The following is a 25,930-nucleotide window of genomic DNA, read 5'->3' as shown; positions in this document are numbered from 1 at the left end:
AATCCAAATCCGATAATCGTTCCACCATCCAACCAGATGAAGCAATAGGAATTTATCGATCATACTTAACTAGTATTTACGATACAAGATCCCTCCCTGCTGATGACAAATATCCTCTCCAGTGTGTTAAAGACTTTGTTAACCTAGAATGTGCGGATGTAAGTAAACATTTATCCAGAGAGGAAATCGAAGAGTCTTGGTCAAAAATAGTTCAAGGCAAGCTGGATAGATTTCCAAGAGAGAGAATCACAATGGACCAGATAGCTTCCAAAGTAAAAGGCAAATTCTCTAAATTAGTTGTCATTAAGGGGGCTCCTGGAGGAGGTAAGACGACTTTGTCATGGGAGCTGTGCAGACGATGGGCTAATGATGAAGTTTGGACAGATTACTCCCTCGTTGTATTGCTCCGACTTCGAGATGAGAATATTCAGGAAGCTGTAGAATTAGTTGATCTATTTCAATGTGAAGATACTGATGATTCCAAAAATATTTATACTATTATCCGAAAGAATCATGGGCAGGGCATACTTTTCATTTTGGAAGGCCTGGATGAATTGCCACCATCCCTTAGAGAAAAAGACTCCATATTTATGAAGCTAATAACCGGACGTCTTCTGCCAGCTAGTACTGTGCTTGTTACCACTAGGCCCTGGGCTGTATGTGATCTACCTGTCACTTGTAGCTCAAGAGTTGATCAGTTCATCGAAATCTTAGGTTTTTCTGGCGAACAAATTAAAGAGTACATTGATCTAATGATAAAAAATCGAGAGGCTCCACCAGAACTACGTGAATACATTAACTCTAATCCACATATATCTAGCGCAATGTATAACCCTCTTCATGCCAGAATTGTAGTTGATGTTTACAAAAAAAATTATCACAAAAAAAGCAGCGTCTTTCCTACCACAACAACTGAACTATACACTGCATACTGTCAAGTTTTAATTGAAAGATATTTACATGACAAACCAGAGAGTGATTGGAGTGACGAGCTTAGTGAGTTACCTTGGTCACTTCAGGTACATTTTGATAAACTCTGCCAATTTGCGTACATTGGAATAACAAAAGAAAAACAACAGTTGGTTTTTTTCAAGGAAGATGTTGTTGATACTAACACACTCGGATTCATGAACAGTGTACATCCTTTACATAATAAAAGCAACAGTTCTCCATCTTACAATTTCCTTCATCTAACACTTCAAGAGTTCCTCGCTGCATTTTACGTCTGGAAAAATAAAACCCCACACGAGCAGTTGATTTTGTTTGAAACGAATGCTAATGATGGATCATACAAGATGATTCTGTTGTTTTTAGCTGGATTGACTAAACTGAATGACCCATGGACACAGTGTGTACTTCCAACTCCTTATGTGAAAGGATCGTCAAAAGCCGAGAGAATGTGTAGATTCTCAAGTGATCAAATTCTGTGGATCTATGAAAGCCAAAATGTGCAAGCCATGAAGGACTTGTATTGTAATGTGCTGTATGAACTACCGCTAGATGATTGGAGAATTGATCAGTTTGCACTTGGTTATGTTGTAGCTTCTGCTCATTTTAAAGTAACTCTAATGGACATGTTCAAGTTTAATATAAGTTATGTGGATAGATCGATGATGTTAGCAGGAATCAACAAAGTTTTGCCTTCTTTTACTCTAAGTGTAAGGCATCTGAAAATGTCTACCACATTCAAGATTCCATCTGCTTGGCATTCACTCACTGATAGGATACTACCAGAATTAGAAAGCGTCACTATCAGTAATCAAAGATCAGGATATATTGACGATAAATTTGTTGGGCCTGAGGTTCCATGTACATTAAAAATATTTGACACTATAGAGCTATCTCCAAACTTAAGTGTTGTAGAGCTAGATTTTGGCATCTCAAGAGACACTGTGATACGAATACTTGATATTTTGAAGCCAAAACACTGCTTGAAAGTTTTGAAATGTGCTCGAGTATCGCCAGCTGATGAAGAGTTGTTGTCTGACTTCATTGCACATTCTAGTATTGAAATGTTGGTGATACATTTGGTACAAGAGCCGTCTATTATTAACTCACCCATCATCATAAATACTGATAATGGGTGTATTTCAATTGGATTGAACGTGACTGAGTTAAAAAGGAACAACACGAAAATCTTGCCACATTTACTGTCTGAAATTTCATTTACCAATAACAAAGCAAAAAGAACGTTTCTAAAAACTGTTTTTTCAGAGTCTACCACCAAAAACTTAATTTCAATATTAAGCCACTGGAAACTAAGCTTACAATATCTGCGATGCTCTTCCAAATTTCACTTGACCCCCGCACAATCTGAGCAGCTTTTTAGTACTCTACTCAATTGTCCGATACTTAAAGAACTCGATATCCAAAGTGAAATAAAGGGCCAATTTGAATATTTCTGTACCCCCCAGCACTTGCAATCACTAACTTTGTTATGTCCTGATAATGTCTGTGAACTTTTACGTTATCTCAAAGACAATCGATTACATTCCATTAAAAGCCTTAAACTTACATGTCACCTTGACTGCGATTTTGATGAAGCTATTGGTGAGTATCTACAGACTGACACATCTCTAGAGGAATTGACACTGCATCATGTTTATTTGAAAAGTAGCCTGAGTCATTTAATGCAGGGACTGCAAGTTAACACAAGTCTAACTAAGCTAAATATTTCACCTTATATTAATTATAATGAACCGCTTGATTTTTTATATACTTATAGTAGGCACTCAGATTATGATTATGATTTCGGAACGTTTCAACTTAATACAACTCTACAATTCATTGAACTTATGTTTTGTATACAGTTGCCAGGGGATCTACTACCCGCCTTGGAAGCATTGAGAGAAAACAATACAGTTAAACACCTGACACTCTGTCTGTATGTGCCACCAATCAGTAAGTTTAAACCGTACACTGTTACCACTGAAGAGGCTGAAGCTGTCGGTAATGTGTTAGCCAAGAACAAGACTCTAGAGGTGTTTCACCTCAATGCTGAGATCACCGACTACTCCCCAATTGTCAGGGGGCTGTTGGAAAACAAAACCCTGAAAGAATTCGGCACTTCTGAGAATACAAAAAAGAACATTGTCACATGTCCCGAGTACGTTGATGTCAGACGAAGAATTGTGTTTATGAAGAAGGACCCTTTTAATAATTAATACGTACATGACTCCTGTTTTATGTTATGGTCTAGTTTGTATACTAAATCTTATAAGTCTTCCCAATCGGTGGCTATCTTTCTTATACATGTACAGTATATTTTTGTGTACCATTGGGCAGAGAGTATAAACTCTATACAATAATTATACACTCCATAATTATTTATGTCTCTAATAGCAATTGTTTTTGATCGTTTCGTTGATTTGGTAATTAAAATCTTCTCTTCAAACAGCATATTAAAATTAATGACACGACTATAATTATAGATTTCATTTTTATTTTTATCCTTACACTTGAAGCATGATCATTTCCAGACAACATAATTATAATAGGCTATTGCATGTTCACAAAGTTTTGGATGAGGTTGAGTGCTCTCTCCGGCTCGTCAAACGGGAGAATGTGCCCACCCCCTCTCACGACCACCTGCATAAACTTGTTCACTGTCCACACCTGTGAAGGGGAGAAGTGTGTGTGTGTGGGGGGGGGGGTGAGAACAAGAAATGTGTGTGTGTGTGTGGGGGTGAGAGTGTGGGGGTGAGAACAAGAAATGTGTGTGTGTGTGGGGGGGGAGGTGAGAACAAGAAATGTGTGTGTGTGGGGGGGAGGTGAGAACAAGAAATGTGTGTGTGTGTGGGGGTGGGTGAGAACAAGAAATGTGTGTGTGTGGGGGGAGGTGAGAACAAGAAATGTGTGTGTGTGGGGGGGAGGTGAGAACAAGAAATGTGTGTGTGTGGGGGGGAGGTGAGAACAAGAAATGTGTGTGTGTGTGTGGGGGGGGAGGTAAGAACAAGAAATGTGTGTGTGGGGGGGAGGTGAGAACAAGAAATGTGTGTGTGGGGGGGAGGTGAGAACAAGAAATTTGTGTGTGTGTGGGGGGGGGGAAGGTGAGAACAAGAAATTTGTGTGTGTGTGTGGGGGGGAGAACAAGAAATGTGTGTGTGTGTGGGGGGGAGGTCAGAACAAGAAATGTGTGTGCGTGTGTGAGGGGGAGAACAAGAAATTTGTGTGTGTGTGTGGGGGGGAGAACAAGAAATGTGTGTGTGTGTGTGGGGGGGGGGGGGGGAGAACAAGAAATTTGTGTGTTTGTGGGGGGGAGAACAAGAAATGTGTGTGTGTGTGGGGGGGGGGGGAGAACAATGTTTGTGGGGGGGTGAGAACAAGAAATGTGTGTGTGTGTGAAGGGGTGTGAGAACAAGAAATGTGAGAACATATACAAAACTAGCAACCTTTAATCTGTCCACCTCAGCGTGATAGTCATAGCTGAGATTGCACTCTTGTTTCCAAGGGCCATTTCCACGTCTTCAGACTGAGAGCCATAGCTGAGACTGCCGACGTGAATGGCTCGTCTGATGACAGTGGTGTTGATGAAGGGAACGTAGTAGTTAAAATCAGGGGAGGCTGGACGAATAAGAAATATTGAATGTGAAGAACTGTCTTAAATAATCAATTTGCATGACCAAAATGTCAGCAATTGCCCTCTACAGTTCTTATACTGTAACTAAATTAAATGCAGTGAAACTTGTCTATTGTGGTCAGCCTATAATCAGGCACCCTTTACAATACAGCCAGGTTAACAAGCTTCAGAGTCTCCATAGCATGTGTTTGAACCAGACCACCTCTTTATTATAGCCACTGTTGGTCTGCCCTTGCAAGGGGTGACAGCTATAGATTGGTTTCCTTACACAAGTATACACACAGGGAGAAACCAATCACCCCAGGGCATGACATTTCAACAACACCCTACAATAACTTAAGTCAGTTCCCCCAGTGTAAAGTTCAAACAGGGTGGCAGGCTAGACTATGGCTTGGGGGAGGGGCAGCATGTATTACTGCTAATCTTTCTTGCCATTATTTGCCATGCACACAGCTTCTCAATGTCCTCTAACACAGTACATGACCACAATAGAGATAATTGTATAGTCCAGGACTTCCCCAAATTCAATCCATACACACAACTTAACTTGTACAGATTCCCTAATTCAATTAGCTACTCAAACAAGAGCCCTTTAACCAAACACTGGTTAAGTATGTACCAACATAAGATAAATAATACAGTAGAATGTTCAGTACACTACGTATAGGTAAAAAGAGTATATACCACTCCAAACAGGACTGTATACTTCTATCCAACACTTTCTGACATACTCTATCAACATACGTGTACCTAGCGAGGTCCTGAGAATGTTGTAGTAGTTGGTGGATCCAGTGATGTTGTACAAGTACGTAGGATACGGTATCAGATATCCGTTGAGCAGAGCATCAAAAATCTGCAACAGTCGGCACAAACATGTTATACCTACTTTGAGAATGTGAAATGGATTTTGGATGCTGAGCTTCTGTGAATTGGCCACCGAATAAACCGTAACAGCTGCGTTGAGTAATAGCTTAGACAAGCACACAGCTGGCTACAATGTTCACTAACTGCTAGGTACTGAACCCTGGTGGACGAGAGGGGGTACGTGATGCACATACATTGTAGTTAGTCAGTGGCTTCAGTAGTTGGTTCCTGTACAGGTACTGAGTACTAGAGTTGCCTCTGTGACTAGAGTTCTGATGCTGTGTATAGTGTGTGTACCTTGAAGCCATCGTAAAACCATTCAGCTTTGATGTACTGCACAGCCGTGTTGGTCCTGGAATAAATGTAAGCGGCTTGGTTCCCGTCAGCCATTCCAAACTGGAACACAAGGTCAGCGTACGCATTCATCATCACTTGCGTCCGTCCCTGTATGTGTGTGTGTGTGTGTGTGGGTGTGTGTGTGGGTGGGTGGGTGTCTTATCTGTATAAATGTAGGTTGCTTGGTTGAGGTGATTTTATGATAATAAACCTCAGGGATTGTCTAGAGGTTTTGTGGTGGCGATGGGAGTGTTGGGAATGGGAACAGGCATTAAATAGATGTGGTGTGTGTGTGTGTGTGTGTGTGTGTGTGAGGGGTAGCAGCAGAAATAAGTATCTCTCAAATATAAAAGGTCTCGCTTTCAGAAAATCAGAAAAGCGTTGAAATTGGATACCCGGAATTCAAGTTATGGCAGATGAAAGAGTCCCCGAACCATTGAATAAACGGAGGGGGGTTGTAGTTAAACATACATGTATCTTTCAACAGCCATAACTTCAGTACGTTAAGTTTAACTAGAGCACTAAGTGCTAACCCTCGGCTGTTCACATAAATCAGAATTAAGGGTATTATGTAAGCAGGCTAAGCAGCAAGTAACGTACGGGAGCAATTAAAGTCTAGAGGCTGAAAGTTTTGAGAATGGAGTTTAGTAGTGTACTGGACTAGGATCACAGCAAAGTCAGCAAAGAAGCCTAGAGTCTCAGTATAGCTCCTGTGGGGTATGCACTGTGGACTAGGATCACAGCACAGTCAGCAAAGAAGCCTAGAGTCTCAGTATAGCTCCTGTGGGGTATGCTCTGAGGCTAGGATAATAATTATAAGCAACAACCACAATCATAATTTTAGCTTTCTATTAGCGACCCTGTTCCATTGTTCTTGGTACGGGATCACTTCAGCTGTAAATAAGTAGGGTACCTCGAATAAAGGCCGCGTGTAGTTAGTTAGCTAGCTGCCAACGTGCAAGTTTAAGCTTCTTAGTTTTGCTCGCTTATATTCGACAACGAGGCTTTATATCAAAATCTGCAACTACGTATTAACTTGTTGGGTGAAGGCTATCCATGCTGTAAACGCAGAAGCAGACTCATGTGCCACACACAAACAAACAAACCAAATGACTACTATACCCGCTGGCCACGGCACAGCCTCGGGTAATTATGCATAGTACTATGATAAAGCTATACTGCTATTTTGAACAGCCAGACGACTGACGCTTACCCTCCCCTTATTGGGATCAGTGTCAAAGTATGAGGTCTCAAAGGGGAGTACAGCAAACCAAATGTATTTATTCCTAAGTATGTGAATAACGGCCTTGACCTTCTAACACAAGATACGCACTAAAATCTATCTATAAGTACGAATATGTGCCTTCAACCAATCACATCACAATGATTGAGGAAGAAAAATTGCTAATAAGCAAATTTCTTTGGACAGCCCTACTCTTGGTATGCTGGCTTGTAATTGTGCAAGTATACACCAGAAACCACATGTACTACCAAAAGCAATGAATAGATTTGTGGTAAGACTAGATGATGGATGATGACCAATTATCCTCCAGCAAAAAACCTGTGTCTAGATATTGTTGGGTCTAGTACTCAAACTCCCTCTCTTCCCTATTTTCCCCTTTCTTTTGGGGGGTAAGCTCCCCCCCCCACCCCCCACCTACTAGATGAAACCCTGATTAGTCTGGCGCACACACCCCTTATTGGGATCAGTGTGAATACATTCAAAGTATGAGGTCTCAAAGGGGAGTACAGCAAACCATTATTCCTAAATCTATGAATAATGGCCCTGACCTTCTGATCTACACAACCACACTTTGAACAGCCAGACGACTGACGCTTACCCTCCCCTTATTGGGATCAGTGTCAAAGTATGAGGTCTCAAAGGGGAGTACAGCAAACCAAATGAACTAAGTATGTGAATAATGGCCTTGACCTTCTAACACAAGATACGCACTAAAATCTATCTATAAGTACGAAAATGTGCCTTCAACGAATCACATCACAATGATTGAGTAACTTTAAACAGTACACGGACCAAAAAACTATCAACTGACCAGGTTTCATCTAGGATTTTAAGCTTGGAGGAGGAAACCACGCACGCTAGCACGAAAAATTGGAGGCCACACCAACTTCTGGCTACCACACCCCTTATATTGTTAGTTGTTGGTGCCTATTAGCGATGTACTCCTGGCAATGTGCATTGACAGGCAACTCCATGTAACTTAGTATTAGGACTGTTCTAATGAAAGCACCGCAGGTGCTGATGCCTCGGTGGAGATGCCAAAGCTACATAACATGAAGCTACTAATACCTTTTATACTGATGAACATTTTTGCTTTTGCTGCATGCAAACTTAAAGAGTGGGTAATGATCGACCATGATTGTTGTTAAAAACGATCGATGCCAAAAGTTCAAGTCTAAAATTAATGGCTGCCATCAACAGAGCCTTGCAGCTCTCTTCCTCATTCTTGCAGCTACCAATAGCTAGCGTTCTAGTGCATCGCTAACTACTAAGTAGAGTAGTAACACTCGGTAAACAAGTTTGGCTACGTGCTCTACTGAAAAGGCTGCAATGGCATTCCAAGTAAGCAAAACTAGGCATAACTAGAGAACGAAGCATTATTTTGCAAATCCACGAATTAAAATCCAAGTAAACATGACTAGAAGCCTATAGAAACTCTTACTTGCACTTGATTCATCCTTGAGCAGCTGTAGCAGTCTACACAGACAGACAGACAGACACACAAATACACTACCGTATACCTCGCTTGCGCATGCGCACCGAGGCATAATTATTCTAGGAGAATAATAGGTGAGGCTAAAAAAATGGTATACAGTTCATTTAGTCTAGAGAGTAGATTACCACAAATGTGTGAGTAGTTGTACTTAAATGTAAATATCTTTGGATTGGAGTATTTCTAACAAATGGTGTTGATACCCGTGTGTAGATGAATGACTGAACTACAACATATCCAAAAATGTTTCGATGGAAACATAAGGTGGTGGGTTTGTGGTGATTAATAGAACAACAGCAAATTGTTATAGTGGGTAATCGGTTAGAGTAATAAAACAGTAATCTTGTACAGCTAAGGTCCTAGACTTCATCACATAATTGTTCAATGGTTTAAGTATCCTAGCCATCCCTTTATGAGTGTTACAAATGTTCACAGTGTTTATAATTCATGATTTACTGGTTTTCAGGTACACTTTTGGTTAGAGTAATAACTTTTGAAAAATTAATAGCTTAGCTTTCAAATTTCTGTACTAAGTTTACAGATAAATGGGCTACATTTTGATACCAAGAACATCCTATATGCTTATTCCATTGCTGAGATAACACTGAAAAGCTACATAATTTACTATTTTCTACTGTTTTGATGACATCAGCAGCTGCAAACCACAAACCAATGATGCTTTAATCAACCACAAACGTAATTAAAAGTGGGCGTATAGTTATTGTACGCCCACTTATGTGGTTAATTTGAGTGTCATCGATTTGTGGTTAGCAGCTTGTGATGTCATCAAAACAGTAGAAAATAGTAGAATATGTAGTTTTTCAGTGATATCTCAACAATGGAATAAGCATAGAGGATGTTCTTGGTATCAAAATGTAGCCCATTTATTTGTAAACTTACCAGAGAACTTTTAAAGCTAAGCTATAAAATTTTCAGAAGATATTACTCTAACCAAAAGTGTACCTAAAAACCGGTAAATCATGAATTATAGACACTGTGAGCATATGTAAGACCCATAAAGGGATGGTCAGGATACCTAAACTATTAAACTATTGCCTGATAAAAGTCTAAGACCTTAGCTGTTTAAGGTTAGTGTTTTATTACTCTAACCGATTACCCACTATAACAATTTGCTGTTGTTCTATTAATCACCACAAACCCACCATATTATGTTTCCATAGAAACATTTTTGGATATGTAGTTCAGTCATTCATCTACACACGGGTATCAACACCATTTCTTAGAAATGCTCCAATCAAAAGATATTTACATTTAAGTACAACTACTCACACATTTGTGGTAATCTACTCTCTAGACTAAACGAACTGTATAGAGTCAGAGGTTTAATACTGCACTTACATGATATTATTGACCTCTATGAGGTCATAGAGGTCAATAATATCATGTAAGTGCAGTACACATATCAGTTGTTTAGTTTTATATGGCTGCAATATTGCTATTTATGGTTCATGTTCATGCTGGCTTTTCAATGAGAATAATTATAATGGAGAATAATAGGAAGAAAAATTGAGAAATTCTAATAGGCAAATTTTTTGGGACAGCCCTACTCTTGGTATGCTGGCTTGTTATTGTGCAAGTATACACCAGAAACCACATGTACTACCAAAAGCAATGAATAGATATGTGGTAAGACTAGATGATGGATGATGACCAATTATCCTCTAGCAAAAGACCATGTCTAGATATTGTTGGGTCTAGTACTCAAACTCCCTCTCTTCCCAATTTCCCCTCTCTTTTGGGGGGTAAGCTTCCGCCCCCCCCCCCCTACTAGATGAAACCCTGATTAGTCTGGCGCACACACCCCTTATTGGGATCAGTGTGAATACATTCAAAGTATGAGGTCTCAAAGGGGAGTACAGCAAACCATTATTCCTAAATCTATGAATAATGGCCCTGACCTTCTGATCTACAACCACACTTTGAACAGCCAGACCACTGGCGCTTACCCTCCCCTTATTGGGATCAGTGTCAAAGTATAAGGTCTCAAAGGGGAGTATAGCAAACCAAATGAATTTATTCCTAAGTATGTGAATAATGGCCTTGACCTTCTAACACAAGATACGCACTAAAATCTATCTATAAGTACGAATATGTGCCTTCAATGAATCACATCACAATGATTGAGTAACTTTAAAACAGTATACGGACCAAAAAACCATATTTGCTAGCAATTATACTGTAGGGAAGCACCCTAATATTGATGACTCATCACTAAATTAATACACTCCATGACTTAGTAGTTTCACACCCTCACACCCCACACCCCTCACACACCTGTCCTGCAATACTCTAACCCATCGGCCACAGTGAAGGCCAACTGCAGCACAGGGTCAGCACCAGCCTCCATGATGTGGTAGCCAGAAATAGCAATGTACTGAGGCATATGCTGCACACAGAGAGGAAGGTACGTACTATGGTGTGGAATGGTCTGATCTACAACCATATGAACAGCCAGACGACTGACGCTTACCCTCCCCTTATTATGCCTCGAGGCCTAGCCGCACGAGGGATACAGTAAAGCTGACTGTGTGTGTCTGTGTGTGTGTTCCAGCTGTAACTGATCAACGGTTGCAATGCAACAAAAACTGACAGCTTCTATAGGCTTCTAGCCACGATCTCTTGGATTTTGGTTCGTGGATTAGCAAACTAAAGCTTCTTCACATTAAAGGCTGTTGCAGTCTCTTCAGGATCTTTCATAGCACCATCTGTTCACACAAACTTTCTATTCAACATATGAGTTAGCCTTGCACTAAAGCGCTAGAGATAATTGTATAGTCCAGGGCTTCCCCAAATTCAATCAAATCAGGGGATCAATCAAAATCAGGGGAGGCTGGACGAATAAGAAATATTGCATGTGAAGAACTGTCTTAAATAATCAATTTGCATGACCAAAATGTCAGCAATTGCCCTCTACAGTTCTTATACTGTAACTAAATTAAATGCAGTGAAACTTGTCTATTGTGGTCAGCCTATAATCAGGCACCCTTTACAATACAGCCAGGTTAACAAGCTTCAGAGTCTCCATAGCATGTGTTTGAACCAGACCACCTCTTTATTATAGTCACTGTTGGTCTGCCCTTGCAAGGGGTGACAGCTATAGATTGGTTTCCTTACACAAGTATACACACAGGGAGAAACCAATCACCCCAGGGCATGACATTTCAACAACACCCTACAATACTTAAGTCAGTTCCCCCAGTGTAAAGTTCAAACAGGGTGGCAGTGGTTATCTATAAGTACGAATATGTGCCTTCAACGAATCACATCACAATGATTGAGTATAATAGAAAGAAAAATTGCTAATAGGTAAATTTTTTTTGGACAGCCCTACTCTTGGTATGCTGGCTTGTAATTGTGCAAGTATACACCAGAAACCACATGTACTACCAAAAGCAATGAATAGATTTGTGGTAAGACTAGATGATGGATGATGACCAATTATCCTCTAGCAAAAGACCATGTCTAGATATTGTTGGGTCTAGTACTCAAACTCCCTCTCTTCCCTATTTTCCCCTCTCTTTTGGGGGGTAAGCTTCCGCCCCCGCCCCCCATCTACTAGATGAAACCCTGATTAGTCTGGCGCACACACCCCTTATTGGGATCAGTGTGAATACATTCAAAGTATGAGGTCTCAAAGGGGAGTACAGCAAACCATTATTCCTAAATCTATGAATAATGGCCCTGACCTTCTAATCTACACCCACACTTTGAACAGCCAGACTGACTGGCACTTACCCTCCCCTTATTGGGATCAGTGTCAAAGTATGAGGGGAGTATAGCAAACCAAATGACCTAAGTATGTGAATAATGGCCTTGACCTTCTAACACAAGATATGTACTAAAATCTATCTATAAGTACGAAAATGAGAATAATTTATGTGCCTTCAACGAATCACATCAGAATGATTGAGTAACTTTAAAACAGTACACGGACCAAAAACTATCGACTGACTGGGTTTCATCTAGGATTTTAAGCTTGGAGGAGGAAACCACGCGCGCTAGCACAAAAAATTGGAGGCCACACCAACTTCTGGCTACCACACCCCTATATTGTTAGTTGTTGGTGCCTATTAGCGATGTACTCCTGGCAATGTGCATTGACAGGCAACTCCATGTAACTTTTTTTCCTATTGACCTGAGAAGAGATTTGGACACGAATGATTTAGTGGTAACAGTTACTCCATGTAGTTCCAATGGCAAATCTCCTTCTAGCAAGGGCATAAAGGACATCAATAGATCCTCTGAGTCATATCTTGTTTAATTGGTATTAGGACTGTCCCAATTATTGTAGTTGTGTGCAATCAACCTCATAATAGATATGTAATTATTGTAATTGGCACGTATAGATATCGCTTGTATGGTAACAAATAGGTAAGTCGGCCTACATGATTGATATCTGTTACAAAATTGTTTGATGCCAACTAGGAGAATAATAGGTGAGGCTAAAAATTTAGAATAATAGGTATATAGAGTCAGTATGAGGTCATAGAGGTCAATAATATCATGTAAGTGCAGTACACATATCAGTTGTTTAGTTTTATATGGCTGCAATATTGCTATTTATGGTGCATGTTGGCTTTTCAATGAGAATAATTATAATGGAGGAAGAAAAATTTAGAAATTCTAATAGGCAAATTTTTTTGGACAGCCCTACTCTTGGTATGCTGGCTTGTAATTGTGCAAGTATACACCAGAAACCACATGTACTACCAAAAGCAATGAATAGATTTGTGGTAAGACTAGATGATGGATGATGACCAATTATCCTCTAGCAAAAGACCATGTCTAGATATTGTTGGGTCTAGTACTCAAACTCCTTCTCTTCCCTATTTTCCCCTCTATTTTTGGGGAGTAAGCTTCCGCCCCGCCCCCTACTAGATAAAACTCTGATTAGTCTGTCGCACACACCCCTTATTGGGATCAGTGTGAATACATTCAAAGTATGAGGTCTCAAAGGGGAGTACAGCAAACCATTATTCCTAAATTTATGAATAATGGCCCTGACCTTCTGCTACAACCACACTTGAAACAGCCAGACGACTGACGCTTACCCTCCCCTTATTGGGATCAGTGTCAAAGTATGAGGTCTCAAAGGGGAGTACAGCAAACCATTATTCCTAAATCTATGAATAATGGCCCTGACCTTCTGATCTACAACCACACTTTGAACAGCCAGACGACTGGCGTTTACCCTCCCCTTATTGGGATCAGTGTCAAAGTATGAGGTCTCAAAGGGGAGTATAGCAAACCAAATGAATTTATTCCTAAGTATGTGAATAATGGCCTTGACCTTCTAACACAAGATACGCACTAAAATCTATCTATAAGTACGAATATGTGCCTTCAACCAATCACATCACAACTAGAGCACTAAAGTGCAAACCCTTGGCTGGTGACATGATAATAAAGAAACCAAAAGAGTAATTAATGCAGTGCATGTAGTGATGTATGACTAGTACAGCAACTCAAGAGCAATAAAACTAAACCAGACTGGAGGCATGCTGAAACATTGAGTGGTACATGTCACATTAGACATGCACTGTGTACTGGGATCACAGCAAAGAAGCCTTGAGTCTTAGACTTAGAGAGGTATGGCTCCTGCCAGGCTGGAGTATATAGGATCCAGAGTCAGCCAACAACCAGTCACAATTTTAGCTTTTCTACTCAATTGTTCCTGGTACGGATCACTTCAGCTGCAACTATGTAATCAAGGCCACATGTAGCTAGCTAGCTGCCAACATGCAAGTTCAAGCTTCTTAGCTTTTGCTCGACAAAGAAGCTTTAACATAAAAATCTACCACTATTTATATTGTTGTGTAAAGGCTATCCATGCTGTAAACGCTATCCATGCTGTAAACGCAGAGCTGTGGTACCCAGATGAGTAGAAAAGCCCATCACAAACAAATAAACCAACAGACTACTATACCCGTGGCTGCCCACGCGCGCCTCGGGTAATGATTGAGTAACAGTACACGGACCAAAAAACTATCTTTGCTAGCAATACACATGCACTGTAGGGAAGCACCCTAATATTGATGATACTAAAGTAATACACTCCATGACTTCACACCCTTACACCTCACACCCCTCAAGCCCTCACACCTCACACACCTGTCCTGCAGGACTCCGCCCATTATGATGTCATTATTTTACTGAGCATATACGATGTTATCCAAAGCCCCCAGATACCGGGGGATATTAGAGCGCATACGCAAGCAGTCGATACCAGGCCCACTTCCCTGGTGAAGTGCGGCCTGGGATCGAGGCTACTGATACAGTGGCCATCAACAATACTAATGTCAGTCACTAAATGATTCACATCAGTGTTGTGTACAAATTTGGTAAAAATACATTAGACATTATATTAAGGCTAAGGGGATGGAGACACACCACTACAGTCTTCTCACCATACCGGTTTATATAATCCTTCACTGAAGGAGATGAACTCTATGTATGCATGGCAATATTATTTTTTTAGTATGCTAGAAATCGACTCAAAGAAACTCTGACTCACATTTGATGGTGTGATAGGCGTTCTCCCTGGGGAAGGTGAAGCTCTTGCCCAGTTTGACTCGGTATTCCTGACCCAGTTTCACTGGAGCTGTTCAGTAGAAGCAACTTCAGCCATAGAACGAGACAACTCCAAGCCAAATTGTTGTATACGGTAAAGATCATTAAAGAAATTATTGAATGAATATCGTTGCAAAAAAAGGGGAGGGTCTCGTTCAAAAAGGTCAAGGCTAAACAAAGATTATTTGTTCTGACTGGCATTAAGTCTGCACTGAACGCTACAGAAAAAGCTTCTCAGCAACTATTTGTCTTGAATCTTGGAGCTGCACAGTTGCATGGTCTTCTGACAGAACCATGAAGATGACATCTCAGAGACATGCCCGTTATCTCTCAAATGATCTGGACGATGATGTTACCCTGGTTTTCCCTAAGCCTAGTTGGCAGCTCAGAGCCAGCCTTGCCTCTGTGTTGATCACCCCTGTCCTCTACCAACTCTACCTCATTATGGTCACCATCAGATACATACTCTTCTTACAAACTTTTTCCTGTAAGTCAGTGAAGCATACTCACCAATAATTGCATAACATTTCTTATCATACACTAATTATACCGAGCATATTACGGAGCATAGGCTACATCATATAATGTACATAATTATAATATAAAGGTCGGTTTTAAACAGCATTGCTTGGTATTCACGGAATCTCATGACCACAATTGTGATGTCACATCACATGAATATATTAATTTTATGTAACTCTACCCAGCTCCCCCACGTCCTGCTTGCCCTATGGTTGACTTGAGTTGGACCGGAGTGTTTCCTTGTGAGCTGGGATGGAGGGGGAGTGCACTAGCCGTTCTCATTCTGTCAGCTGTGTTTATCACCTGCTACTCACTCATCACTGCCTGCTTGGTGAGATGGAACCCTCGGAAACAATGGAACTCAACCACATCAGGTAATCAATTATATATTTACTGCCACAATAATTATAAACGTCACTCTTACTTTCTAGTTTTTGATACTCAAGAAAAGCCGATCAAGTTCCAAGTGAGAGCTCAGAGCACTAATCGGCCCCCCACTCTCAGTCTGTATATACTGTTACTGATATTCCGCTTACTGTTACAGTCAGGAGATGTTGAAGCAAACCCTGGACCAACGCTTGGTAAGCGGTGTCTCCTTATGATACATAATATACACAATGACATTGCTCCTCAGAGAACATGCTTGCATAAACCATGTGTATGACCATGTGTACTTATCATTTGGTTGTAATTTTTATAGGCTCAATTCTGACTCTCGGTGATGTGAATTTTGTTTACAAGAACTTGATAAAAGCTGCTGGAGACTGGTTAGACCTGGGACTTGATCTGGGATTAGATCCTGGCACCCTCAAAGATATAAAAGATGAGTGTCACAGGAACAAGGACTGCTTACGTGAAATGATATCTGCTCGCTTGAAGACTGGCCCTCTCACCTATTCTGACATATGTCAAAGTCTCAGAGCACCAACAGTTGCACGGAATGATGTCGCTGAGGCTATAGAGGAGGCATGTACAGGTATGAATAGTCATGAGGCTAACCTTGACCTTTTCTATTGATAAATATCAGTATACCGTAGCCTAAAGCTAGGAACGTAACTTAGATATGTAGAACAATTGTGAGGCTACTAGCAATATAGACCACACTATAAGCATTTCCATGAATAGTCAACAGTACTTAACTATGTGAATGGATAGTTCAACTCATCACGAACACTTATATTATTATCTTTATGTACTTCAGTCAATTGTATATATAATTATAGCAGATGACGATACTTCACCTGGGCCATCTAAGAAGAAATTGTCCACAACGACTCCTGGACCAACCAGTGAGTTAGCTAATCGGTAGTTTGTGTGAGTGGTGATAGAGTAAAGGACCCATCTCAGGGATTGCTGCATTAGTTCATGTAAGACTCTGAAAGTTTGGGGGTGGAAGCGCAGTCCTATTTGTTGTAATTCTCACAGTTTACTTAGTTTGGAGGGCCCATTATTGAAGATTCCACTGTATTATTACCTTCGCTTCATGATTATTCTTTTATACTGTAGAATCCAAATCCGATAATCGTTCCACCATCCAACCAGATGAAGCAATAGGAATTTATCGATCATACTTAACTAATATTTACGATACAAGATCTCTCCCTGCTGATGACAAATATCCTCTCCAGTGTGTTAAGCATTTTGTTAACCTAGAATGTGCGGATGTAAGTAAACATTTATCAAGAAAGAAAATGGAAGAGTCCTGGTCACTAATAGTTAAAGGCGAGCTGGATGGATTTCCTAGAGAGAGAATCACAATGGACCAGATAGCTTCCAAAGTAGAGGGCAAATTCTCTAAACTAGTTGTCATTAAAGGGGCTCCTGGAGGAGGTAAGACGACTTTGTCATGGGAACTGTGCAGACGATGGGCTAATGGTGAAGTTTGGACAGATTACTCCCTCGTTGTGTTGCTCCGACTTCGAGATGAGAATGTTCAGGAAGCTGTAGAATTAGTTGATCTATTTCAATGTGAAAATACTGATGCTTCTAAAAATGTTGTTGCTACTACTATCATACAAAATTGTCATGGGCACGGTATTCTTTTCGTTTTGGAAGGCCTGGATGAGTTGCCACCATTCTTTAGACAAAAAAATTCCATTTTTATAAAACTAATAACCGGACGTCTTCTGCCAGCTAGTACCGTGCTTGTTACCACTAGGCCCTGGGCTGTATGCGATCTACCTGTTACTTGTAGCTCAAGAGTTGATCAGTTCATTGAAATTTTAGGTTTTTCTTCCGAACAAATTCAAGAGTACATTGATCTAATGATCAAAGATGGGGCTCCACCAGAACTACATAAATACATTAACTCTAATCCACGTATCTCTAGTGCAATGTATAACCCTCTTCATGCCAGAATAGTAGTCGAAGTTTACAGAGAAAACCATGAGAATAGCAATAGCATAATCCCCAACACAACAACTGAACTATACACCGAATACTGTCAAATTTTGATTAAAAGACATTCAGACAGTGATTGGAGTGGTGAGCTGAGTAAGTTACCTTCGTCACTTCAAGTACATTTTGATAAGCTCTGCCATATTGCATACAATGGAATAACAAAAAAAAAACAACAGTTGGTTTTTTTCAAGGAAGATGTTGTTGATACTAACACACTTGGATTCATGAACAGTGTACATCCTTTATATAAGAAAAGCAACAGTTCTCCATCTTACAATTTCCTTCATCTAACACTTCAAGAGTTCCTCGCTGCATTTTATGTCTGGAGAAATAAAACCCCACACAAGCAGTTTCTTTTGTTTGAAACAAAGGCTGATGATGGATCATACAAGATGATTCTATTGTTTTTAGCTGGATTGACTAAACTGAATGACTCATGGACACAGTGTGTACTTCCCACTCCTTATGTGTACTATGAGAAAGGATCGTCAAAAGCCGAGAGAATGTGTAGTAGATTCTCAAGTGAGCTAACTATTTCACCTCCTATTAGTTATAATGAACCACTTTATTATTTCGGAACGCTTGAACTGGCCGAAATGTTTCAACGGAATACAACTCTACAATTCATTGAACTTAGGTTTTTTAAGCGTTTGCTACCGGATCTACTACCCGCCTTGGAAGCATTGAGAGAAAACAATACAGTTAAACACCTGAAACTCCTGTATGTGCCACCATTAAAAGATTTAATACCGTACACTGTTACCACTGTCGAGGCTGAAGCTGTTGGTAATGTGTTAGCCAAGAACAAGACTCTAGAGGTGTTTCACCTCAATGCTGGGATCACCGACTACTCCCCAATTGTCAGGGGGCTGTTTGAAAACAAAACACTGAAAGAATTCGGCGCTTTTAAGAATACAAAAAAGAACATTGTCACATGTCCCGAGTACGTTGATGTCAGACGAAGAATTGTGTTTATTCAGTTATTATGAATGATATGACTCCTGTTTTATGTTATGGTCTAGTTTGTATACTAAATCTTATAAGTCTTCCCAATCGGTGGCTATCTTTCTTATACATGTACAGTATATTTTTGTGTACCATTGGGCAGAGAGTATAAACTCTATACAATAATTATACACTCCATAATTATTTATGTCTCTAATAGCAATTGTTTTTCATCGTTTCGTTGATTTGGTAATTAAAATCTTCTCTTCAAACAACATATTAAATGACACGACTATAATTATAGATTTCATTTTTATCCTTATACTTGAAGCATGATCATTTCCAGACAACATAATTATAATAGGCTATTGCATGTTCACAAAGTTCTGGATGAGGTTGAGTGTTCTCTCCGGCTGGTCAAACGGGAGAATGTGCCCACCCCCTCTCACGACCACCTGCATAAACTTGTTCACTGTCCTCACATACCCGGCAACATCATCTCCTATCTGTGAAGGGAGAAATGTGTGTGGGGGTTAGGGTTAGGGTTAACCCGAACATAACAAAATTAGAAACCTTTAATCTACTTTAATGTGTGTGTGTGGGGGGGGTGAGAACAAGAATATGTGTGTGTGTGTGGGGGGGGTGAGAACAAGAATATGTGTGTGTGTGTGGGGTGTGTGGGGTGGGGGTGAGAACAAGAAATGTGTGTGTGTGTGGGGGGGGGGTGAGAACAAGAAATGTGTGTGTGTGGGGGGGGGGTAAGAACAAGAGATGTGTGTGTGTGTGTTTGGGGGGGGTGAGAACAAGAATATGTGTGTGTGTGTGGGGGGTGAGAACAAGAATATGTGGGTGTGTGTGGGGGGGGGTGAGAAGAAGAATATGTGGGTGTGTGTGGGGTGGGGGTGAGAACAAGAAATGTGTGTGTGTGTGTGGGGGGGGGGGTGAGAACAAGAAATGTGTGTGTGTGGGGGGGGGGGGGTGGGAACAAGAAATGTGTGTGTGGGGGGGGGGAGAACAAGAAATGTGTGTGTGTGTGTGTGTGTGTGGGGGGGGTGAGAACAAGAAATGTGTGTGTGTGTGTGGGGGAGGGATGAGAACAAGAAATGTGTGTGTATGTGGGGGGGGAGGGGGTGAGAACAAGAAATGTGTGTGTGTGGGGGGGGAGAACAAGAAATGTGTGTGTGTGTGTATGGGGGGGGGGGGTAAGAACAAGAAATGTATGTGTGGGGGGGAAGTAAGAACAAGAGATATGTGTGTGTGTGTGGGGGGGGGGGGGGAGAACAAGAAATGTGTGTGTGTGTGGGGGGGGGAGGTAAGAACAAGAAATGTGTGTGTGTGGGGGGGGGGTGAGAACAAGAAATGTGTGTGTGTGTGTGGGGGGGAGAACAAGAAATGTGTGTGTGTATGTGTGTGTGGGGGGGGGAAGAGAACAAGAAATGTGTGTGTGTGTGTGTGGGGGGAGGGGTGAGAAAAAGAAATGTGTGTGTGTGTGGGGGGGAGGTAAGAACAAGAAATGTGTGTGTGTGTGTGTGGGGGGGGGGGAGAACAAGAAATGTGTGTGTGCACAAGAAATGTGTGTGTGTGTGTGGGGGGGAGGTAAGAACAAGAAATGTGTGTGTGTGTGTGGGGGGGGGGGGGTGAGAACAAGAAATGTGTGTGTGTGTGTGTGGGGGGGGAGGAGGTAAGAACATATACAAAACTAGCAACCTTTAATCTGTCCACCTCAGCGTGATAGCCATTGCTGAGACTGCCGACGTGAATGGCTCGTCTGATGTCAGTGGTGTTGATGAAGGGAACGTAGTAGTTAAAATCAGGGGAGGCTGGACGAATAAGAAATATTGCATGTGAAGAACTGTCTTAAATAATCAATTTGAATGACCGAAATGTCAGCAATTGCCCTCTACAGTTCTTATACTGTAACTAAATTAAATGCAGTGAAACTTGTCTATTGTGGTCAGCCAATAATCAGGCACCCTTTACAATACAGCCAGGTTAACAAGCTTCAGAGTCTCCATAGCATGTGTTTTAACCAGGCCACCTCTTTATTATAGCCACTGTTGGTCTGCCCTTGCAAGGGGTGACAGCTATAGATTGGTTTCCTTACACAAGTATACACACAGGGAGAAACCAATCACCCCAGGGCATGACATTTCAACAACACCCTACAATACTTAAGTCAGTGTTTCCCCCAGTGTAAAGTTCAAACAGGGTGGCAGGCTAGACTATGGCTTAGGGGAGGGGGCAGCATGTATTACTGCTAATTTTTCTTGCCATTATTTGCCATGCACACAGCTTCTCAATGTCCTCTAACACAGTACATGACCACTATAGAGATAATTGTATAGTCCAGGACTTCCCCAAATTTAATCCATACACACAACTTAACTTGTACAGATTCCCAAATTCAATTAGCTACTCAAACAAGAGCCCTTTAACCAAACACTGGTTAAGTATGTACCAACATAAGATAAATAATACAGTAGAATGTTCAGTACACTACGTATAGGTAAAAAGAGTATATACCACTCCAAACAGGACTGTATACTTCTATCCAACACTTTCTGACATACTCTATCAACATACGTGTGCCTAGCGAGGTCCTGAGAATGTTGTAGTAGTTGGTAGATCCAGTGATGTTGTACAAGTACGTAGGATACGGTATCAGATCTCCGTTGAGCAGAGCATCAAAAATCTGCAACAGTCGGCACAAACATGTTATACCTACTTTGAGAATGTGAAATGGATTTTGGATGCTGAGCTTCTGTGAATTGGCCACCGAATAAACCGTAACAGCTGCGTTGAGTAATAGCTTAGACAAGCACAGAGCTGGCTACAATGTTCACTAACTGCTAGGTACTGAACCCTGGTGGACGAGAGGGGGTACGTGATGCACATACATTGTAGTTAGTCAGTGGCTTCAGTAGTTGGTTCCTGTACAGGTACTGAGTACTAGAGTTGCCTCTGTGACTAGAGTTCTGATGCTGTGTATAGTGTGTGTACCTTGAAGCCATCGTAAAACCGTTCAGCTTTGATGTACTGCATAGCCGTGTTGGTCCTTGAATAAATGTAAGCGGCTTGGTCCTCGTCAGCCATTCCAAACTGGAACACAAGGTCAGCGTACACATTTATCATCACTTGCGTCCGTCCCTGTGTGTGTGTGTGTGTGTGTGTGTGTGTGTGTGTGTGTGTGCGTGCGTGTGTGCATGTGTGTGTGTGTGTGTGTGTGTGGGTGTCTTATCTATATAATGTAGGTTGCTTGGTTGAGGTGATTTTATGATAATAAACCTCAGGAATTGTCTAGAGGCTTTGTGGTGGCGATGGAAGTGTTGGGAATGGGGAACAGGCATTAATTAGACACTAGTAGATAAGATCTACATGGGAAGTACATGGGAAAAGTGCCTCAGAGCTGATATACTATGGGACTTAGTATACCTGCAATTTACTTAGTATATATACCTAGTATTCTGTTGCGAAGTAATTGTATTGTAGTCAAGCATCGAGGGCAAGGTTTAGGCATGCGCACTAGTATCTAAATGAGTTAGACACTTTTTTTATCGGTGTCCATGTGATTTAGAAGCCCTCAGCCACTTGTAGTACCCTCGCTACGCTTGGGATACTAAATCAGTGCCTTTGGGCTTCTAAATCCCATAGATACCTCCAAAACAGTGTCTAACTATTATATAGATGTGTGTGTGTGTGTGTGTGAGGGGTAGCAGCAGAAATAAGAATTGACAAATACTTTTTTATCTCTCAAATATGAAAAGTCTCTTTCTAAGCTTTCAGAAAATCAGAAAAGCGTTGAAATTGGATACCCGGAATTCAAGTTATGGCAGATGAAAGAGCCCCCAAACCATTGAATAAACGGAGGGGGGTTGTAGTTAAATATACATGTATCTTTCAACAGCCATAACTTCAGTACTGGTGATCGAATGTCAACATTTTTATGATTTTCTGAAAGCGTACAAAGAGACCGTTCAAATTATGTGTTTAAATCCAAACCTTCGTTGGGGTCGTAATTTGTTATCTTTCGCCTTTGGACCATGGGCTATTGTCCATGGTATTGCCAAATTGGTAAAAACTTTTATCTCTTAAATATGAACTTTGATGACACCATTTGAAAGGTCTATTTCTAAGTTTTCAGAAAATCAGAAAATCGTTGAAATTGGATACACGGAATTCAAGTTATGGCAGATGAAAGAGTCTCCGAACCATTGAATAAACAGAGGGGGGTTGTAATACATACATGTATCTTTCAACAGCCATAATATTAGTACTAGTGATCCAATGTCAAAATTTTTATGATTTTCTGAAAGCTTAGAAAGAGACCTTTCAAATTATGTGTTGACATTCAAAGTTTCGTTGGGGCCAGAATTTGTCATTTTTCGCCTTTAGACCCAATAATCCATGGTATTGCCAAATTGGCAAATATTTTAATCTCTTAAATTTGAACTTTGAGGACACCATTTGAAAGGTCTTTTTCTAAGCCTTCAGAAAATCATAAAATCGTTGAAATTGGATCCACAGAATTCAAGTTATGGCAGCTAAAAGAGTCCCCAAACCATTGGGGAGCTATTACACTTTGGTGCCCTTAGTGACTTTTGCTACAGTAGATTTTGTCTATAATTGTAAGCAAGCAACTCCATTAACCTGGGCTGTAATAATTATAGAGGGTGTCCTAGTGGTTAGTGTACACACATAATACACTTGACTCTGCCTGAGTGTCCTACTAATAACCTGATGGCCTTGAGTTGGATGTTGTTACTGATCCTCTCCAGTACTGCCTCCCCAGACACAGTGTCTATGATGAGCACACACTCTTTAGTGACAGGCTTCTTGGGTCCTCTGAACTGGGCCACATCATCAGTCCACTCAGCCTGTGTGGAAGTGGAGGGGGGCAGAATGATTGTAGTTATAGTCAAACCTGTCTATTGCAGTCACCCTCTATAATACAGCCACTCAACATCTCCATAGCATATAATTATGTGTTTGGACCTGACTGTGTTAGGAGACCACCTCTCTATTGGCAAACATGCCTCACAATAAAATAGCTGATTGGAGAGCTCATAATTGTAACTATACACAACTACATGTACTTGCTTATTAAGTTGGCTCCCTAGAAACCTATTAATAGATCTAGCTCAGTTGCTGTGAGATAGCAAATAGTGTTATGATGCTGGGCTAGTTGTACAGTACCCCAGTGTACCACCACGGTGACTGCTCACTTCCCTAGATACAACCTCAGGGTATGGAGGAAGTGATTGTAGCTAAGCTACAGTTATCCCCTCACCTGTACTACTGGTAGTTGTACGTTCACTTCATCATCAGCCACTCGCAGTTTACCAGGCTTTGTGGGATCCACTGACAGAGGCTTCAAGTCATCTGATACAGTGGCCATCAATGTCAGTCACTAAAATGATTCGGTAAAATTCGGCTGAAAAAAATACATGTATTTATATTAAGACTAAGGGGGTGGAGATACGCCACTACAGTCTTCCTATCATACTGGTTTATATAATCCTTCACTGAAGGAGATGAACTCTATGTATGCATGGCGATATTTTAGTATGGTGTAAATCGGAGAAACTCGACTCTGACTCACATTTGATGGTGTGATAGGCATTCTCCCTGGGGAAGGTGAAGCTTTTGCTCAGTTTTATTCTGTATTCCTGACCCAGTTTCACTGGGAGCTGTTCAGTAGAAGCAACTTCAGCCATAAAACAAGACTGCACGTACTTGAGGCCAAATTGTCATATACGGTAAAGATCGTTGATGAAACAATTGAAAGAATAGCGTTGCAAAAATCGTGGAGGGTCTTGTATGCCAGCATAGATACTGTACACTCCGTGGATGTGAAACCATAGATACTGTACACTCCGTGGATGTGAAACGTAGGTAGTATACGGGTAGATTACGGAGTATTTGTGTTCACTCACTGCAACGGCAACCAGCTGCAGAAATGGACACTTTTAGGGTTGTTTTCTTGCACAGCTGCACATTTGAGGCTTCTGTTGAGGGGAGGGTCTGCTCTGTCTCGTAGGTGGGAGGTAAGTCTATCATGGAGCGTGTATATTGAGCCTGCATTATTAGTGGATAGCCTTTTGGAGCTCATTTTTACGTGTAACTTACTAAGTGATAACTTTGTGGTTAGGCGATTTTTGGTTGGGTGTATGGTTGGGGCATTTCTTCTTGCTTTCCTGTTAGTCTATGAAGTGAACTACCAGGAGAATGTATTCAGCACTTAAGGAAATACATAAGGCTAGCAGCAAGCAGAGCGATAGGCCAAATTTAGGTGTTTAACGGTACTCATCTTGTGGTTAGGCGATTTTGCCAACAAAAAGCTCCATTACTTAACTGATGTGGTCATTCAATAATATAGATGTCCTTATACCAGGAGAATGTGTTTAAACCCTCAGTATGTGTTTTGGCATTTCAAAAAAGTGTGTCTTTTTGTGGTGAAAAACAAATGTATTGAATGCATGCAGAGTAAATTATTATAATTATGTATTTTAACATACACATTTTAGGTATGCCATATCACAAGAGGAAGCGAAAGGGAGCTCGTACCCATTTTTATAGACCCAAGAAAAACACACAAGCACCGGTACTTTCTAGAGAGTAGCACTGTTATAAAAATTCTATACTTCTCCTGTAAAACGGGTTTCTTCACAGGGCGCTTGAATTTCCTCAGCAAAGAAATTACCACATAACCAGCCATATAACGCACTGCATTTTTCTCTCGTGGTGAAAGGGGGGGCACAGTACTAGAAGAAATGACAGCCGAGGCTTGTGCTTCGTTCTTCAACATTGCTTTCAACATTTGATCTAGCAGGAGTTGGAGGGTTAGGTTAGATTCGGCTGCAGGGAAAGTGTGTAGAGCAATAAAGTTCTTCCATAAAGTTCTTACACCTTCTGAGTTTCTCATTTGGTGGAATAACCTCCATACACAAGCTTGAGAGAT

General features: G+C 40.9%; 4 protein-coding genes across 12 annotated transcripts in view; 2 read left to right on the top strand and 2 right to left on the bottom strand.

The window, feature by feature from the left end:
- LOC135347271 (probable serine carboxypeptidase CPVL) overlaps nt 1–15,672 on the bottom strand; it is a 42,799-nt gene extending 27,127 nt beyond the window's left edge. For all 3 annotated transcript variants that reach the window (XM_064545187.1, XM_064545185.1, XM_064545189.1), the window contains exon 1: nt 15,050–15,672. The gene's annotated coding sequence lies outside the window, so the exon portion shown is untranslated. The remainder of the gene's footprint in view (nt 1–15,049) is intronic.
- The window catches only part of LOC135347242 (uncharacterized), a 32,153-nt gene extending 12,919 nt beyond the window's left edge, over nt 1–19,234 (top strand). For 2 of the 3 annotated variants that reach the window (XM_064545126.1, XM_064545125.1), the window contains one exon: nt 1–3,164. In XM_064545126.1, the coding sequence (XP_064401196.1) occupies nt 1–3,164 (3,164 nt within the window). Of the gene's footprint in view, nt 3,165–16,853; nt 16,917–17,133 lie in introns of those variants that run through there. The other variant, XM_064545128.1, reaches the window with a different exon arrangement.
- LOC135347274 (ELL-associated factor 2-like) lies at nt 3,143–24,784 on the bottom strand. Of its 5 annotated transcripts, none has more exons than XM_064545193.1 (7): nt 24,572–24,784; nt 24,260–24,403; nt 23,707–23,846; nt 5,741–5,887; nt 5,330–5,432; nt 4,392–4,563; nt 3,143–3,615 (listed from the first exon to the last, which is right to left on the bottom strand). In XM_064545193.1, exons 4-6 carry the CDS (start codon nt 5,870–5,872, stop codon nt 4,394–4,396), a joined length of 405 nt encoding a protein of 134 aa, XP_064401263.1. In that variant the 5' UTR covers nt 5,873–5,887; nt 23,707–23,846; nt 24,260–24,403; nt 24,572–24,784; the 3' UTR covers nt 3,143–3,615; nt 4,392–4,393. The 5 variants fall into 5 exon arrangements, 4 of the variants coding, with proteins under 4 accessions (XP_064401263.1, XP_064401264.1, XP_064401265.1 ...); XM_064545194.1 differs by having other exon boundaries at nt 24,260–24,379; nt 24,572–24,783; XM_064545195.1 differs by lacking the exons at nt 23,707–23,846; nt 24,260–24,403; nt 24,572–24,784 and adding an exon at nt 10,810–11,740.
- On the top strand, nt 15,823–16,767 carry LOC135347270 (uncharacterized). The gene is made up of 3 exons (XM_064545180.1): nt 15,823–16,001; nt 16,059–16,208; nt 16,328–16,767. The coding sequence occupies exons 1-3, from the start codon at nt 15,836–15,838 to the stop codon at nt 16,642–16,644; spliced, it is 633 nt and encodes a 210-aa protein (XP_064401250.1). The 5' UTR covers nt 15,823–15,835; the 3' UTR covers nt 16,645–16,767.
- Nucleotides 24,785–25,930: the final 1,146 nt, after the last annotated feature.

Source organism: Halichondria panicea, chromosome 14, assembly GCF_963675165.1.
Source record: "Halichondria panicea chromosome 14, odHalPani1.1, whole genome shotgun sequence".
Classification (NCBI taxonomy): Eukaryota; Metazoa; Porifera; class Demospongiae; order Suberitida; family Halichondriidae; genus Halichondria; species Halichondria panicea.
The sequence above is the reverse complement of the archived record's forward strand: the minus strand, read 5'-3'. Positions and strand labels throughout refer to the sequence as shown.

What these genes read in the sequence shown, in the direction of transcription:
- LOC135347274 (XM_064545193.1), bottom strand. Translation starts at nt 5,872, where the DNA reads ATGATGAATGCGTACGCTGACCTTGTGTTCCAGTTTGGAATGGCTGAC. An exon ending in GGTTTTACGATGGCTTCAAG is followed by an intron (nt 5,433 to 5,740) that starts GTACACACACTA and finishes CGACTGTTGCAG; the next exon opens with ATTTTTGATGCTCTGCTCAA. An exon ending in CATTCTCAGGACCTCGCTAG is followed by an intron (nt 4,564 to 5,329) that starts GTACACGTATGT and finishes TTATTCGTCCAG; the next exon opens with CCTCCCCTGATTTTAACTAC.
- LOC135347270 (XM_064545180.1), top strand. Translation starts at nt 15,836, where the DNA reads ATGGTTGACTTGAGTTGGACCGGAGTGTTTCCTTGTGAGCTGGGATGG. An exon ending in ATGGAACTCAACCACATCAG is followed by an intron (nt 16,002 to 16,058) that starts GTAATCAATTAT and finishes CTTACTTTCTAG; the next exon opens with TTTTTGATACTCAAGAAAAG. An exon ending in AAACCCTGGACCAACGCTTG is followed by an intron (nt 16,209 to 16,327) that starts GTAAGCGGTGTC and finishes TAATTTTTATAG; the next exon opens with GCTCAATTCTGACTCTCGGT.